General features: G+C 33.3%; 1 protein-coding gene across 8 annotated transcripts in view; it reads right to left on the reverse strand.

The window, feature by feature from the left end:
* LOC134708063 (histone-lysine N-methyltransferase 2C-like) overlaps positions 1 to 18201 on the reverse strand; it is a 78990-nt gene that overhangs the window by 21423 nt on the left and 39366 nt on the right. For 7 of the 8 annotated variants that reach the window (XM_063568354.1, XM_063568357.1, XM_063568355.1 and 4 more), the window contains 11 exons: positions 17621 to 17744; positions 15169 to 15222; positions 13217 to 14157; positions 10595 to 10684; positions 6905 to 7016; positions 6373 to 6650; positions 5415 to 5802; positions 2842 to 4274; positions 1330 to 1493; positions 941 to 1134; positions 453 to 607 (listed from right to left, as the gene is read on the reverse strand). In XM_063568354.1, coding sequence (XP_063424424.1) covers positions 453 to 607; positions 941 to 1134; positions 1330 to 1493; positions 2842 to 4274; positions 5415 to 5802; positions 6373 to 6650; positions 6905 to 7016; positions 10595 to 10684; positions 13217 to 14157; positions 15169 to 15222; positions 17621 to 17744 — 3933 coding nt within the window. The remainder of the gene's footprint in view (positions 1 to 452; positions 608 to 940; positions 1135 to 1329; positions 1494 to 2841; positions 4275 to 5414; positions 5803 to 6372; positions 6651 to 6904; positions 7017 to 10594; positions 10685 to 13216; positions 14158 to 15168; positions 15223 to 17620; positions 17745 to 18201) is intronic. The other variant, XM_063568360.1, reaches the window with a different exon arrangement.

An 18201-nucleotide genomic window follows, 5' to 3' on the forward strand; every position in this document is an offset into this window, starting at 1 on the left:
CAAATACTGTTATTAAATTATTTGTAAACTTTGAAAGATAGTGTGATAATTCTATGTTGATTTATGACAATATTGACAAGAATGCATGGATTGTTGTGCTAAGCCTAACCACACTCCTAATTCAACCAATTATATTTATCAGAAGTAGGTGTCTTGACAGCTCTGATAAAACACAAACATTACAATTTATCATTGTTGAGCTGTTGATTAAATATGAAGTTTCAGCCAGTATGATACAATCAACTATCATTCAATAACTTACAGATAAAGCTATAAATGTCATATTTAACAATAATTGTTGTTAACCTTTAGTTGTTTTTTTATTTGTTTGTTAGCTATGTAAAGAATAACTTCTTCATATCAAAATTGAGAATGAAAATGGGGAATGTGTCAAAGAGACAACAACCTGACCAAAGAGCAGAAAACAGCCCAAGGCTATCGTATACTATTACCTGTCTATTTCTAGCATTGATAGCTTTCTTTGTACGTTTACATTTTGCTATTTGTGTCTCTAATGCTTTTATTTGCATCTCTAGATACTGAGAATGTTTCATAAGCCAGTCTTCATACTGTACATGCTGTCTTTCTATCTCTGGGCTAACCTCACCTGCAAAAAAAATAATATACATGCACTGGTAAGGGTAGAGAACTGCAGGACTGTAAACTAGAGGCTTTTAGAGCTGCTTTTATCTTACATCTTTGCATAATCCTGGCTTAATCTGATCACAATTAACTAAGCTGGCCCATATATTCTTATTCATGTGTATGTCTTACTTAAAATGAATTAATCTATATCTAAAATTCAATAAATTAAAATTTAAATTTCAAGAACTTGGGTTTAAACAGGGGTCACCCATCCACAATGTGTCAAAGTGAAGTAATCTTTTCTTTGTCTATTAAGTAGAAAAAATATATCAACATTCTTTTTAATTGCACTTACCCTGCATTGGTGGGAGAGGAGGCTGAGGTGGGGGTGGTATCCCTTGAGGACCTATTCCCTGACCTGGGAATGGTGCTGGAAGCCTTGGTCCTTGACCCATCTGTTGTCCTGGCATGCGAGCATGAAATTGTGGCTGACCATCTGGAGACTGTGCAAACATCCTTGGGCCTATCCAGTTAGGATCCACTGGATGCCTACAATGACAGAAAATTACTTTGTCCAGAGATTTGGAACGAATATGAAAACCAATGATACATTTACCCATAATTCTTAAAATCTGAAATCTGTATGTAATTATAAGGATTTGCAATATTCTACAGCATAAATTTGTGTTGACAAAATGACATTTTTAAAGATTATTCCACCCGTGTTCATTTTAATAAATTTACCTCTGCATCACATTTTGTTCTATCATTCTAGGTCTAAAAGCAGCCATTCCTGCAGGGACAGACATTTGTTGTGGTCCAGTACTTATCATGCCTTCCGGAGGACCTCCCTCCCTTCGGTGCATCATTGCCTGCTGTTGTGCCTGTCTTTGCTGCTCTTGTTTCTCCTACACAAATTTAAGAAGATAAGAAGCATTTATTGAATGAATGTTCCATAAAAATCTTACAGTAAAAATTGAAATATTAATGTTACAGTGGATACATTTATTTTTATGGTTATCAATTTTCATGGATTGAGGAAAGCTTGCATTTTCTTTGATATTTGATTTCATGGTTTTGCCAGTTTTTGCATACAAAGCCTATAGCACATTTGTAATTCGTTGAACATTTGAATTTGTGATTTCCAAAAAATAATAATGAATCCACAGTAACTAAAAGATTTCTTCTCAAGGTTTAATTTGGTGTATAGTGGTATTAATTTGCTGTTTACTGATCTGTGGCTCTGGGTTGTGATAAATTGATTATCATTTGTGATCCTTAACTTATCAGCAACTGAGAATCATAATGTTCAATGTCATTTATAACTAAATATAGAATCAGTCTTAGCCTTTAAATGGTTTCTAAATGTGGGTTTAAGAATTTAACCAAATTCAGACAATTTAAACTATTATTTATTATTAAATTATGTATGGTGACTTGTAATCATTGACATCATATTCCTAAGATCTCTGCAGGATAGTTGTCTGACTGCCAATTATACCACATCTCAATATTTTAATAGTATGTCTGTATGTGTGGAAAAAAGATATTTTTTTTTTATATCTAAGCCACATTGTGATGTACAAATAGTTAGCTTCCTCTTCTAATCATTATGTAACTTCTGACCAAAATTTAAGAAGATAAAATAATCCATATTTTTTTATGATGTGAACCAGGTGCGCCGCAGGGTGCAGCATTTTATGACTGAAGAAATCAAACCCTGAACAATTGGGGCAAGTATAGACACAACATTCAAGCTTGATACACCTCTGAATTTGGATTGTGATCAAATTTTTGACACAACACAGGTTCTGACACAAAACAAATGTCAAGATCTTACAAATCTATTGTGCAATATTGTACAATTTAAAATTTCTTCTTCAAACTATTCCAAAATTGAAATTTGAGAAATTTTGGGGGAAAAAAAATGGAAAACTGCTTTATGATATGGAAACTTGTGGTATAATTTTAAAGAGATTCCTACACTTAAACACAAGTTATTGTTTGAAAACTCCAAACATGCTTATTTTGGGCCCCTTATTCCTAAACTATTGAGTCCATAACCTCACAAAATCAATCCCGACCTTCTTTTAGTGGTATTGAACCTTCTGGTATAAAATTATAGAGATCCATTTACTAAAACAAAAGTTATTGTCCGGAAACAAAATACGTCTTCGGAAGACAATGCAGACGACATGATACCATTATACAACACCAACATTTTTCTTGCGGTCAGATAATAACTATTTTACAAACCTTTTCCAGTAAGTCTTGAATAAGTAATGGTTGCTCCTGTAATAATGCAGGTCTAGCTGATGGATTCATTGAAGTTGGTATCGTCACCCCTGGAGATGCCATTCCTGGTGAAGGCTGTCTCATTCTCATTCCAGGTGGAAATCCTGCCATACCTGGTTGTCCTGGAGGACCAGGGAATCCTGTTGGCATTCCCTGTCCTCTCAGCTGTGGTTGTCCAGGGAACCGTGGCATTCCATCAGGACCTGGTTGGTAAGGCATGGTACTTTGGACTGTTGATATTGGCATCCTTAGTCCTGACTGTATAACATGCATATTTGGATCAACATCTGTAGCATATCCTTCACTTGTAACACCTGTGTAAGGAAGCCTTTGACCAGCCATGGCTTGTCCATACATCATGCTATTTGGTGATGGCCCAAGACTGGCACCCTGTTGTGAGACCTGTACAGAGGGTTTTCCATAGGGTCCTCCCTGTATAAACTGGTTAGTTGGTGTAATGGTACCTCTAGGTGACCTCTGACCAGGACTTTGGGAGGAGGTCATGGGTGAAGACTGTGTACCGAAGGCTGCCTGTAGACTTCCTGGAGGAAGCCCATATGGAGGTTGTGACACAGTAGGCCCATAAGGTGACTGAGGTGCAGAGGTTGATGCTGCTGCATTAAAAGGTGACTGAGAACAAGTAACAGATGGAGAAAAAGGAGAATTAGTTGGTTGTGAAAATGGTGACTGTTGCTGACCAGATACATTTGGAGTTGATGGTTGTTGACTGAAAGGCGATAAAGCATTAGGGGTTTTCGGCGATGGAGCTGAACTGCGAGGAGATGGCAGGATTTTAGGTGATACCAGTCCAGGAGTGCTTGGACCTTGTTGAAAACTGCCACTTGCAGATCCTGGTGATGGCACTGCTTGAAATGATGGGTGCATTGGTGAATTTGTCTGATAAGCTTGTCGTCCTACAGACATTCCTTGTGGTGGAATATTTCCAACTTGATCAATCATACCTGATGGAGTATTAGGACCAGTATGATCCTTTCCACTTCCATCAGATTTCTGGGAATCTCTACGTTCTAGTTTATGACCCATCTGTTCAGTCTTTTGTAATAATGCTGCAATATGATTTATCTCTTGCTTACTTTTTTCAGTTTCACTTAAATTACTAGCCCTAGTTTGATCATCTGGTTTCTTCTGACTAAATTCTAAAAATTTGGTCTGAAAATCACTTTCTGGCTTGCTTTGTACATTTTCAACTTTAATGTTGTCTCCTTTTTCATTTATTTTTGGTTTATTTTGTTTACTGGCACCTTCATCGTGACCTTTATCTTCAGAGTCTGGAACAGGTTCATCCTCAAGGTCATCAAATATTGTTTTTCCTTCTAAATCTAAATCAAGTTCTGGGTCAGCATACTTTAGAATATCAAATGATCCATCCAAATCTGCAAAAAAAATATAAAAAATTGTAGATTTGAAGGTGTCCTTCACTTTATGCCTTAATTCTGAATAAAATAATACATAAGTATCATAAACGGTTGACAAAAAGATTATGTCTTACCTGCAAACTAAAACATTCAAACTATGTGTCAAAATCAACCTTATTCAACCAAAGTTGCATTTTCTACTAAAATACTAAAAAAAATTGAGAAAGTGAATTTCAAGAATTATTGAAATTTTAACATAAATTAATAAGAAAAAACTTTCATTACAAAATGCCATTTTACCCCTTATCCATTTTAATAATACTAAATAACATTGAAACTGGACCTATAGACATATTGAAATTATTTCACTATTATATTGACCTTCTTCAAATCTGAACCATAACAGAATTACTTTTAAAAAATAACATGACTTGTAGTTGCTAGGATCTTAACCATACACACAAATTGACCAGGAAATTAAAAATAGAGAAACAGGCAAAATGATACTATACATCCAAAAACTTTATTTGTACAGGTGACAGAAAAGCCTGTGACCAACTACCTTTTTGGTATAATAAAAAGCTTGAACAAGACAAATAAAGAAACAAGCTAACAATAACAGTAACAAATTAATGAAGGCATAATCAATACCTTGAACTATTAGAAATTGACTTACCTGTCCTGGGCTCATAAAGCTTCTGTTATCTACATAATTTATTGAAAATTCAACAACTTAACATTACAGACAAAAAAAATAATCTCTAAGTTGGAGTAAATTAGGGTAAACAGGTTGAGCTCAATAATAATTATTCCCTTTTAGAAATCCTGTTAACAAGAAGTTGACGAGCAAGGGATGTGAAAGTGCATCACATTTTATAACATGCTCAAATGAAAGCAAATAGCAGATAAATGGGTGCTATGTAAAATAATTCCCTGAGAAAAAACTTGATACTTAATTTCATTAAGTTATCATTCCTTGTTTCTGAGAAAATCCTACAAAAATTCCATACAAAGCCATGATGTGTCTGTTTTAAAGAATGATCTGTAATTGCCATCAGCCCCTTATCATTTTATGTTTTGCAGTAGTGGTAACCTGGATTGTAATAAAGTTCACTAATATCACAGTAGCTAGCCATATCAATTATGTGTTATGCCTACCTAGGAAATCATCAATATTATCATGTTCCTCTGTTTTCTCATCTGATGATGACATGGACAGTTTTGGTCTAGTCATTTCTGTTTTAGGTCCTCTGGGTATCTGACCAACTTGTGATTCAGTTGCTATTCTGGACTCCAATCCTTTCTGTTGGGGCTCAGAACCAGAAGCTTCTGGAGCACTGCCTACAGAGGATGGTGGTATTTGTTGTACTTTACTTGGATCAAATGCCATTCTTTGTTGGTGTCCTGGGTGTCCCGGATGTCCCGGATGTCCAGGGTGTATTGGCATGTCTTGTGGTCTGTACCCCATGGGTATCTGGCCTGGTATTTGTGGTTGTGTGGACTGCTGCTGCTGTTGCATCTGTTGATGGTACATTTCCAGTTGATTCTGTAATGTACAATGGGAACTTGAATAAAAGTAACTCTAAATAACTCAACAAAATATAACAAAAACATAAGTCCAATCAAAACAATGATAAACTATAAGGTATCATATACTGCTTAGTAACTGAAAGTAGTTAATTAGATTAAGTGAAATCAGGTAATCCTTCCCTCTTATGTGTGTGGCTGTACAGTAGATTGTATATTGTTACTTCATAAACTTGTGTATTATGGATTTTATGGTTTTGTTAAAATGAAAATCAGTAAACCCTAGATAACATGACAAATTCAACATATACAACAGTCATGATAACATTCTTTATGTGCATGTCACATCACCAGAACATGTTAATCTGTGGTTGAATTGGTTGCTGTTTGTCAGACAATGTATTTGTCTTTTGTTTATTGATAGTCATAAATCAGGTTTTATTGATTGAATTGTTAATTGGTGAAGGCTATACAGTAACCTATAATATAGTTTCTTTCTTTCACATCATTACCCATATAGTGACAGATAATTGTCTTATTGGCATTCAAACAATATCTTACTTTTAAAATGGTTTTTAAGTTTGTTTACCTGAGGATGATGACCTGGTTGTAATACCTGTCCAGGTAGTCTATTTGGGGAGAAAGGTCCAGGTGGTCCTTGCATTGGTCCACCAGGTCTTGGTTGTCGCATAGGAACTCCTTGTCGCATCCCCTCAGGAAATGGTCCCCTCATTCTCATTTGCATCTCTGGTTTCATATGTTGTGGATGAAGTGGTGGAGGTCCCATCACTGGTGGACCCTGCCAAGGTGGCATTCCAGGTACCTGAGGTACAGGGAATCTTTCATCTGGGTGAAATTGTCCAGGTCCTTAAATAATAAATTAAGAATTAAAAAGACATGTGATTATTATTCTTAATGGAGATAGTTACACAAGCATCCAAATATCCAATGGAAAAGACATTGTATTGGAGATAATGCACTGAGAGTTAATTAGTAATAATTAACAGCTAAAAAGAATGCATATTTCATTTTTTGGTGGTACCACCACGAATATCTACATATGTAAAATCTAAACATATATTATAAACAATCTTCATGACCAACAGAAAATGTAGTACTACCTGGTGTCCCATCAGGCCACTGTTCTTTCTTTTTCTGTCTGCTTTTGCTTTTCTGGGCTAAAATTTCTCGCAACTGTTGCTTCTGGTCCCCTTGAGGTGGCTTATCAGGTACCTGAATTAAAAGATTCTTGTCTTTTGTATGAAAGAGAAAGATATTAATTACACTTTTTATAAAACAAAATTTTAATAAACAAAGGTTGAAAAAAGTTAAATGGATTTTATAATATGAGGGATTCAACTGAAATATTGTTTTCATGTATGTATTTGTCAAACCAAGATTAGGCCAGTTTGTAGACAATATGGGTATGCTTTGCATGAACAAGTTTCCTTTTTACCATGACAGAGTAAGAAGTAGCCTATATCCAACCAATGAGAAGATTTAAACTTAAAACTATCAAATAAGGGTAACACTTCTACATCTACTTTCATCACCTTTGGCAATAATTACCATATAAGGGTAGAAAGTATAATTTCAATATACAAAAAGCTATAACATATAGACACCATATGCAGGACCATACAAATGAAAATTACAAAATTGTTTTTTTCTAAAAAAAATTATCTCTCCCTTAAATTTACTGATTTCTCTTACCACATTGTAACTTGTTGCCATTTTTTTCATTGACATGCATGTTTGAATTTATGACCAATGAAATATCAATGTATGTTCCATTCAGTATACTAGAGAGAGTCAGGCAGCAGACCACTCTAGCCAGGTGAGCAGCTACTTTGTGGTTGTAAGAACCTGTATCACTTACCTCACTTATGTATTGTAGCCTAATTTTCACTATTGATATCATATACATCACAAAGGCAACCCATTACTTAAATCAAGTTGGGCTTGCTCTTGTTTAGAATCATAGATAGCATATACCAGGTCTGATGCAGTTCATTAAAGTCAGGTTCTTACATCTGGACCCATGAATTCTTAACCTTGGCATCTTGGATTTCCCAGTGAAATAAAAACCAAAAATTTCATATGTAAAATAATTTCAGTTATTTCACTCCTCTGACTTCATACAAGAATAGGTGTTGTCAATGACATCACATTAAGGCAAATCATGAATGCATAGAAAAAGATTAAAAAAATGTCGAAAAAATATTCATCTAGTGACCGAATAGTACTGACATAATAATTGTTTATCAATTAATATATTGTTTGGCCACTCGTGAAATATATTTCTATATCCTAATTCTTTGATTTAGTTATTCTATAAATCATTGTAAATACATTTTCCAAAACTGACGAAATTTGTTCTAGGCTTTTGATCTGGTAATGACAATGTCTTGGATATTCTCACAAACATCAGGGAGTCAATTGTGAACTTGCTAGCAGAAGAAATAATGTAATGATACCTAGCATCTAACTACTTTATAAGTGACAGTAAATCTCAAAGATGTATGCTGAAAAAGCAATAGCCTTCACAATTGAAATTAAAAAAATAAGTTTATAATTGATATTTTAACTATCTATGGTTGTTTTAACTGCTAGGCCATTTCTTATGCTGTGCTGAAAAACATATTTCTTGTTTTTTTTATTCATACATTAAGTTGTTAGGGATAAAAAGTAGTTAGGGGGGAATTTACATGCAAAAAAAATACTAGTGGTGAAACAAAATATAAGAAAAGAAAGTGCGGGTTTTTTAAAACAAAGCAAAGCCAATTGAGATAATTAGCACTGCAATAGAGTACTTTGAATAGTTTACACTCAAAACATAATATAAGGAAAGCAAAATATATATTTCAAATTTTATTGGGTCAATTTAATACTTTTGATCTCATGTTAAATTCATTATGGAATTAATAAATTTAGACTAAAGGAGCCTGAATCACTGACCTGTTAATAACAGTTATAATATATTCTCCTCAAATAAACTAAGATCATCTGTGATATGATTGCTAAAACTTGATGGATGCTCATGTCTGTCCCCAAAATAATGATGATAGTCTAGTGACTTACAACATCATAATAAATGTAAGTACACAAAACAACATTTTATGTTAGAAAAAAATATCATCTCCCCTATAGCGGTATAGTTTGTGGTTTAGAGTAGAACAGATGTTTAATAAAAATGACCTTATACTTTCTTTGTATACAGACTGATGAATTAGGCACAGACGACAAGTGATGGCAAAAGCTCATATTGGCCGTTTTGACCAAGTAAGCTAAAATGTCAAGCTGCTGACCAATGTTTATTTTAAATACTAATTAAAAGCAAATTCTAAACAGATTAAATTTTGCATGCAAGTCTTGAAATATGGTCACACCAACAAATCAGCTGCCTGTTACATTGAAAACATTTCGGCTTAAGGCATCAAGTATGCTAACATACAGTTTTTTTGCCATTTTAATTTTAAAATCATACAAAAGTATGCTTTTATGCTATTAATATTTGTGTTAAAACTCTGACGTTTAGATGAACAGTAATTACACATATAAAGGTTTGGTCAAGTGTGTGTAGAGATTTGTGTCAGGAACTCATAGACAATATCCATTATTTTTTATATAAAAAAAACAATATATTTCATACTTTAAAACTGGCACAAGGAACAAGCAGGGACAACTTTGAAATTAAGCAAAGTTCCAACTTTAGGTCCAAACAGGCTCTGTAATTTAATCAAAGAATTTCCAAAAAGTTCCAATGTCCTCAGTGTTGCACTTAATTCATATTTCCTAAGGGCATAACCCTTTTAAAAGGAATCACTCATTCACCATTTTAGAACTTGAGAAAGCTAACAAGACTGGACAAATGGACACCCATTATTTTCATGTCCCCTGCAATGTGTTACACAGGGCACAAAAAAAGAGTAAATTACTGTTCCATCGTTACTGGAAGACAGATATAGAATGTGAAAGTGGATCCTTTGAAGAGCTGCAAATATTTAATCCAAATCAGACAGTTCATGTCTTTTAGAATAATAAATTCTGAAAAAATTCAGAAAAAAGATGACAAAAAAAATAGAACAAATTGAGTTACAACATAAAAGATTTGATAATTTATCTGAGAGACACATTAGCATTATTCTGACAGAAGAAACACAACAAAAATAAAATAAATTCGCAAATTATAAATTCATCTAACACAACAACTTAAATGAAAACAATATTTTTAAAAATTGTAAAGGAACCCTGTGTCACACCTTTGATTGCTGCTGTCAGTGTAAAAGTGGTGAATGTAAACAGGGAGTCTATTTAACAGTAAAAAAATTAAGATTAGCTCCTGTCCAAGTTTCATAACAATCCATAAAGGTTTACAAATTTATCATGTTAAAATGAAGTAACTGACAGATGAAACCTGCCATTCTGACATGTACCTCTTGCTATCATTCCAGACACCTAACATAGTTAATCTATTGCTTATAAATCCTAGAAACAGACTTGATAACAACAATTTAACTTTGATCACTAATCCATAAATTAGGATGAGGTCAGGTGAACCCTGTATGTTAAACATGAAGAGCTTGCTTGGACCCTGTATTCAAATATAGTTAATATCTTATGATAGGATGATATCCAGTTGAAATTAAACAAAATATAATGGAACTCTTTATAAGAGAAATTAATCTTTGTTTGTAGTTGGGAAATGCTTTATACATCATATTGGATAATATATATCACTGAATGACAAGTTTCTGATTTGTTAGTGTGACCTTTGAACTCAAAAACTGAAGCAGCCCTACAACACTTACCACATAGTTTTGGTGCATGAAAGAAGAGAACATTCCGGAAAAAGGAAAAAGTGTGGGACGTCTACTGGCAGCAGCAAACATCTGCTGTAACTATGATAACAAAGGTCAAAGGTCAGCAACATATAAACTAAATCAAACTCAAAGAGAATGGTGAGTTAACTAAAGACATAATATCTACAATTAAATACACTAAAAGCTAACTGCAATTTGCAAATTTATATCATTTTCTTAAACATGTCATAACTGAATTAATGTTTCTTCTAAATTTACATTAAAATCATTTTGGAAAAGTAAATCAATTCTGTATATCTCAACCATTAACTTAATTGAAGTATTATTGATATTTTATATGAACTATTCACAAATTTTAAATGTCATACTTTCCAAGTGCACAGAATATGTGACACAAAATTGTTAAGATGTGTAAGATTTATAAACTATTTTTACCAAATGAGAATGCTGTTCATTCTTTAATCACCCTTTTGAAAATTCTCACACCATACATTTTTTTAATCCACACCAACCCATTTCATGCAAATTGCAGTTTTTTGTTAAAATAATCCAAATGTTATTGCACTTCACTACATCGATATTGCCATAAATATTTCCTTTTCTTGAGTTGTTTTTATTCAATTGAATCCTCTGTATAAAAATAATTGCAAATTTGTTCATGTAACTATACATTTAAAATTATAATTCATAAAATTGAAAACCAGGAGAACAGAATTGAATAAACACTGACTGTTTACAAATACCAATTATTATTGAATTTTTCATCTAAATTCTAAATTATTTGGGAAATTCTTACATTGAGTCAAAATCAATAAAAGGAAATACTGGCAACAATACTAAACACATCTATTGTGTATTGTGTATATAGTGTGTAACATGTGGTATTCGATAAAAGATAACCTATTTATCTACCCATATTTTCATATATTTTAAACAGAATAAGTTTCACAACTCCAACATATTAATTTCATCATTTTAATGTACATAAGAAACCAAGAAAAATGGTTCCCATTGAAACATAAATTGACAGCAGAATACTGATTTGTTGGTGAAAAATCTATGAACAAGACACCCACAGTGTAGAAACATGATGAGCAAAGAAATTTTAAAGTTTTACAATATTGTGCAGTTTTAGAATTTGTTTCTTCATACTTCAATTCAGTATGTGACAGATTATAAAATATTAATTATGGAATTAAATAGAATACTTATATCGAATACCACATGTAAGTTAAACCACACCACCCATTACCAAGCCTTTATTTATTCGTTAATTGTAAATTTTCTACATATTGGGTTTTTATATTAAGCATTATACAGTAATATTCATATACATATTTGGTTAATGAAGCTTTTTTTATAGAATAAATGGTTTCATTAGTTACTTCTATAAATCTTTTGTTCAATTTTCACATTTTTGTTTGTTTTGCTTTATTTTTATCTGAGAATGTACATAATAAGGGCCTGCATCACTCCATCGTCTGCTCTGTCAATTTAAAGAGAAGTGGGGTAAACAGCAATATAACTTTAACAACGACCACAACAAAATTTCACTGATTTCCATGGGTCCTAATAACCATGACAGGATAACAACAAACTAGTAAACTTAACCTGTAATGTAATTCAACCTAAGGTTATACTGATTCCAGGAAAAAATGACCTCAAGTTATTTTACAAATAATAATATGTTGAGGACTCAATGTGAATGTCGATTTACCAATTGATTCTAAGAACTTATCAATTGAGATCATTTTATTTTTTTATGCAGATTGTTGCCGAATTTGCTGTAACACCATTAACACAAGGAAGGGACAAACTGAAGGCCTATTTCAGGTTACCAGTTCATTGTTAAAGACCGAAAAACAATCTGCAGATGCATAAACTATAACCTTGAGCAATTTTTTTTTATCTCTAATTAATGTATGGCTCCGTTTTGAAGGCCGTACTTTAACCTATAATGGTTTACTTTTTAAATTGTTACTTGGATGGAGAGTTGTCTCATTGGCACTCACACCACATCTTCCTATATCTACTTATTGATGATCATACCAAATGTTAAATTTTAATGAAAACTTTTACATTACGTACAGTTGCAAGAAAACAAAAATTTGAAGTTGGACCTGAATTTTCCAACTTGAGGGAGAGATAAGACGAAATTGGTTTCAAATTTGTTCCAAGAGGGTCATTTATGAAATTTTCACAGAACACGACTTTGTTAAAAACCTTTACAGCCAGAGTTCATGTTAAAACTTTATTTGGAGACATTCCCTTAATCATGTTAAAGTTTTAAAACTAATTGTTTAAGTTTGGGTCAAGTAGGTCATGTAGGTTGACATAAAAATGCTGGATTTTTTTTTTTATTAAACTTTAGAAGGGCCATAACTTTCAAAATTTAGAACCTGAGCATTTATTTTCAATCTTCATTAAGTGGTAGTGAATTAAATCTTAAGTCCAATGATATGTTCAATTCCTGCCAATCAGAATGACAAGTGCATGGTATTTCTGTATACAACCTCTCCATGTTATCTTCCTTTTCCTATGAAATAATATAGTTCTGGCAGTGCCTAAATAGTATTAACCACCATGCTGTATTTTATCACCAGTACTTACCACTGAAGGTTCTCGTGATGGATCTATTCCAGGATGAGGGGTACCAGGCTGTTGACTGTATGGATCATAACCAATTGGGGGACGTACCATTGGCTGAGATGAGGGTGGCATATGTGGTCTAAATGGCTGACGCTGCATATGGAAATTCTCTACACCTGGGGGCATTGTTGGCATTCCAGGACCTGACATAGATCGCTGCAAAAACTGAGGACGAACATCTCCACTTGGAGATGGTGGCATGGACATACTTGGATGTCTTAGCATAGCATGTGGTGGCATTCCAGGTGGTAAACCCTGTGGTTTGTAGGCTTCACTGACAGGTCTAGGTGTAGACGGTTGGAATGTAAACTGATCATCTGACTGACTTGTAGGAGCCATTTTAACAAAATGATCACCCTGAGAGGTCTGTCTAACAAAGTTTGGTCTAGACATATTAGGTCTTACCATTGGCTGTGAAAATCCTTCAGGTAATTTTGGTACTTGCCTTCCTGTTGGTGATTGTAAACCTTCTGGTATTTGTTTAATTGGAGATTGAGCAAATGGATCTGATTCCTGAGCTGCTCCTAGCCAGTGAGAAGGGGACTGCTGTGGTGTGCCAGGGTGTGTGCCAGACCTTGGTCCAGTTGGGGACTGATCAAATGGATCAGAAGCAACTGCAGAAAAAGAATCTCCTCTTTGGCTTGTAGCTGTTCCAATTGACTGGGGTCTAACATTAGCACCTGGTGGTCCAAAAAGCTCTGAAGGTCTAGGAGTTGCTGGTTGGTGAGCATATGGGTCCATTCCTGGTGGTCTTGGATCCATAGGCATTGGTGTTGAAGGCTGTTGAGAATAAGGATCCTGTGGACGTCTCTGAATTGGTTCTGTCTGATTACCATGGTACACTCTATGTATTGGACTACTTGGTACACCTGCTGGGGGAATCTGACCTACAGGTGAATTCCCTAAAAAAACAGTTGGACATTTTTTAACACTGGTATAGTCACTACAATCAAACATCTGATAATATATGTAGATGTTAAATATGAATAGAGATTTATACTATTCAAAACATTTCATTTTAGAATACCTATATCACATGATGGTCCAAAAAAGACTCTTAGCCATTACAATTCAGCTGACATCAGTTTTAAATCTTATCTTTAAATCCTTCCATGGGAGTTATTTTTCAGTGTATATATGTATTTCTCTAATTTTAGTGCTATTTTCACATTTCCTGACCGGTGTGAGAAAAATATTTCTCCTCACTAGTGAAAAATCTGTTCTTGGCAAATGATTAGTCGAAATTTGATTATAACGTCTAAATGTTTTGTTTTCTTCTGAATTTTCCTAGTGACGTAATGAAAAAAGGCGACCATGCCTGATGACGTCGCATATAAAGAACACAAGTTTCTGAAAATCTTTGAAAAAGAAGGATAAAAATCATTAAAGAAACAGATTCCTACACTATAACTCGTGTATTACGATATTTCTCCACTCTCAACAGTTGAATTTTAGTTATTTAAAGAGCTTGTCAAGCCTCACACCTTTAAATAATAAAATTTAACTGTCTCAAGTGGAGAAATATCATAATACACTTGTTGCAGTGTAGGAATCTGTATTTGATCACTTATAACCCTGCAATATTTCCCATTCTCTCTTTTAAGTGTACCTAAACAAAGTCATCTTTATTCTAAGGTTAAACATATATTCTTCTAACAACTGCATCTTAAAATCTAAATTGCACACAGTTGTTCCATTACATCAGGAATCAGGTATTGTAGATAAAAAAGGGTCAAAATTTTCAAAATTCAACTCTGGTAAAAAATTAATTGGGAAACAAATCCCACCTATGTATGTATCTTTACATTTAATACCCTTTTTAATTACAGATTGCACAAATTCTACAATGATATATCAAATTTTAAAAGAAAAGTGATATCTGTATAGACATTCATCACTATTAAGTTTCCTACCTTCTGCTATCTGTGGATTGCTAGCAGCTTTACGCATCTCCTGCAATGGGGAACCTGAAAAACATAAATTGTCTTTAAATGATGAAATAAGACTTAAATACTTTTTGCAAAAAACATTTTTAAATATGCATGGAATGTCAAATATCTGGTTGAACCAATTGTTATATAAATAGGTAATTTACAGCTAGCAAGACAAAAACCAGATGCTCCGCAGGGCGTAGCTTTATACGACCGCAGAGGTTGAACCCTGAACGGTTGGGGCAAGTATGGACACAACATTCAAGCTGGATTCCACTCTAAATTTGGATTGTGATTAAATAGTTGACACAGCATAGGTTTCTGACACAGAATGAATGTATTCAAATGAACTTAAAATTTTTGTTTTCTCTTAGAGCAATTCACTATGCTGTTGAATATTAATCCTCTCAAAAAAATGTTTAAAGAAATTTTCTTTTTATTTATGAAATTTCAAATGAGAAAAATTGAACCCAATTTTTTATTCACATCCCCCTTTCCCTTATTCCAAAACTAATTTCAATTAAAATATTCTAATGGAGTTTGCAACAATTACTACTCATTTGAATACATCATAAAATATTAAGATGTAAAAAAACTGCTTGTTATCACTGAATGGTAAAGATTATTTAAATTTACCAGTTGGTAGTAAAAAGTGAATATACATTGTATATTGTATATAACAAAGATTTAAGTTGATTCTGGACAAAGAAAGATAACTCCAATTAAAAAAAATTCTTGCAGATATTTCTTGCTTACTATACTGGACAAAGAAAGATAACTCTTAATTAAAAAAAAATTTGCTATTTCACAATATTGTGAAATTAGATATTTCTTGCCATTGCACAATACTGTGCAATTGAAAAGACTTGCTATTGCACAATACTTAATATAATAATTTTAGATCCTGATTTGGACCAACTTGAAAACTGGGCCCATAATCAAAAATCTAAGTACATGTTTAGATTCAGCATATCAAAGAGGCCCAATAATTTAATTTTTGTTAAAATCAAACTTAGTTTAATTTTGGACCCTTTGCACTTTAATTTAGATCAATTTTAAAACTGGGCCAAAAATTAAGAATCTACATACACAGTTAGATTTGGCATATCAAAGAACCCCAATTATTCAATTTTTGATGAAATCAAACAATGTTTAATTTTGGACCTCGATTTGGGCCAACTTGAAAACTGGGCCAATAATCAAAAATCTAAGTACATTTTTTGATTCAGCATATCAAAGAACCCCAAGGTTTCAATTTTTGTTAAAATCAAACTAAGTTTAATTTTGGACCCTTTGGACCTTAATGTAGACCAATTTGAAAACGGGACCAAAAATTAAGAATCTACATACACAGTTAGATTCGGCATATTAAAGAACCCCAATTATTCAATTTTGATGAAATCAAACAAAGTTTAATTTTGGACCCTTTGGGCCCCTTTTTCCTTAACTGTTGGGACCAAAACTCCCAAAATCAATACCAACCTTCCTTTTATAGTCATAAACCTTATGTTTAAATTTCATAGATTTCTATTTACTTATACTAACGCTATGGTGCGAAAACCAAGAAAAATGCTTATTTGGGTCCCTTTTTGGCCCCTAATTCCTAAACTGTTGGGACCGAAACTCCCAAAATCAATACCAACCTTCCTTTTGTGGTCATAAACATTGTGTTTAAATTTCATTGATTTCTATTCACTTAAACTAAAGTTATTGTGCGAAAACCAAGAATAATGCTTATTTGGGCCCTTTTTTGGCCCCTAATTCCTAAACTGTTGAAACCAAAACTCCCAAAATCAATCCCAACCTTTCTTTTGTGGTCATAAACCTTGTGTCAAAATTTCATAGATTTCTATTAACTTAAACTAAAGTTATAGTGCGAAAACCAAGAAAATGCTTATTTGGGCCCTTTTTGGCCCCTAATTCCTAAAATGTTGGGACTAAAACTCCCAAAATCAATACCAGCCTTCCTTTTATGGTCATAAACCTTGTGTTAAAATTTCATAGATTTCTATTCACTTTTACTAAAGTTAGAGTGCGAAAACTAAAAGTATTCGGACGACGACGACAACGACGACGACGCCAACGTGATAGCAATATACGACGAAATTTTTTTCAAAATTTGCGGTCGTATAAAAATTATAAATGTAAGATCTGGCTTCATCATGAGCAAGACAAAAATTATAAATGTGAGCAACTCCTAGTTTGGACACAAGCTAGACAAAAATGATAAATGATAAATGTGAGACAACTCTTTCTGGCTTTGTCTGTAGTTTAAAACTTTTAAATATCTACATTGTTCACACATAATTCCATATTAAATGTAATTGTTCATATATATATATAAAAGCGTGTCAGTCACATTGCTGAATCCTGGCTATGGAGATCAAAGAGTAAAGAAAGAATTAACCATAGTACAACTGATCTGATTTTTTACCTTCTGAACTCTGCGGGAATGGTGGTGGCCCTGGTGGCATTCCTGGTGGCAATGGTGGACCCATGGATGCAGCAGCTGCTGCAGCTTTTTCTTTCTGCTTCTGTTTTTTAAGATCATTACTGACCTAAGTGAGAGACAAGAGAAATGGCATAGTCTTAATGTCTTAAGTTATGTGCAAGCATTCATTCCTAAGGAAGAAAAATCTGCTTTTCATTATATAAGCCCACAAATGATATTTTTTAAAAGAACATGTTAATTCTTATTATCAGATAAACATATAGCATTCATTATTTCAAAACACATATATGTAAAAAGAGTTGTTTATTCTACAAATAAAAGCAACATAATTAGTGAGCATGCTCACATATGCAATGCTCCACATCAATGAAAAGATAATGCTAAGACAATGAGATTGACAATGACCTACATTGTAAGTGCACCAACTTACTGAATGGTTTTCCAACAACTTTTTTAGTAATCTTCCCCAGAGAATAGATAATCAACAAATATAAAATTTGCTTTGTTATCCCTTGATTAAATTAAATATGGGTAATAATTTAAAACCACACTAGATAATCTCA

This window comes from Mytilus trossulus, chromosome 2 (genome assembly GCF_036588685.1).
Source record: "Mytilus trossulus isolate FHL-02 chromosome 2, PNRI_Mtr1.1.1.hap1, whole genome shotgun sequence".
NCBI classification, from domain to species: domain Eukaryota; kingdom Metazoa; phylum Mollusca; class Bivalvia; order Mytilida; family Mytilidae; genus Mytilus; species Mytilus trossulus.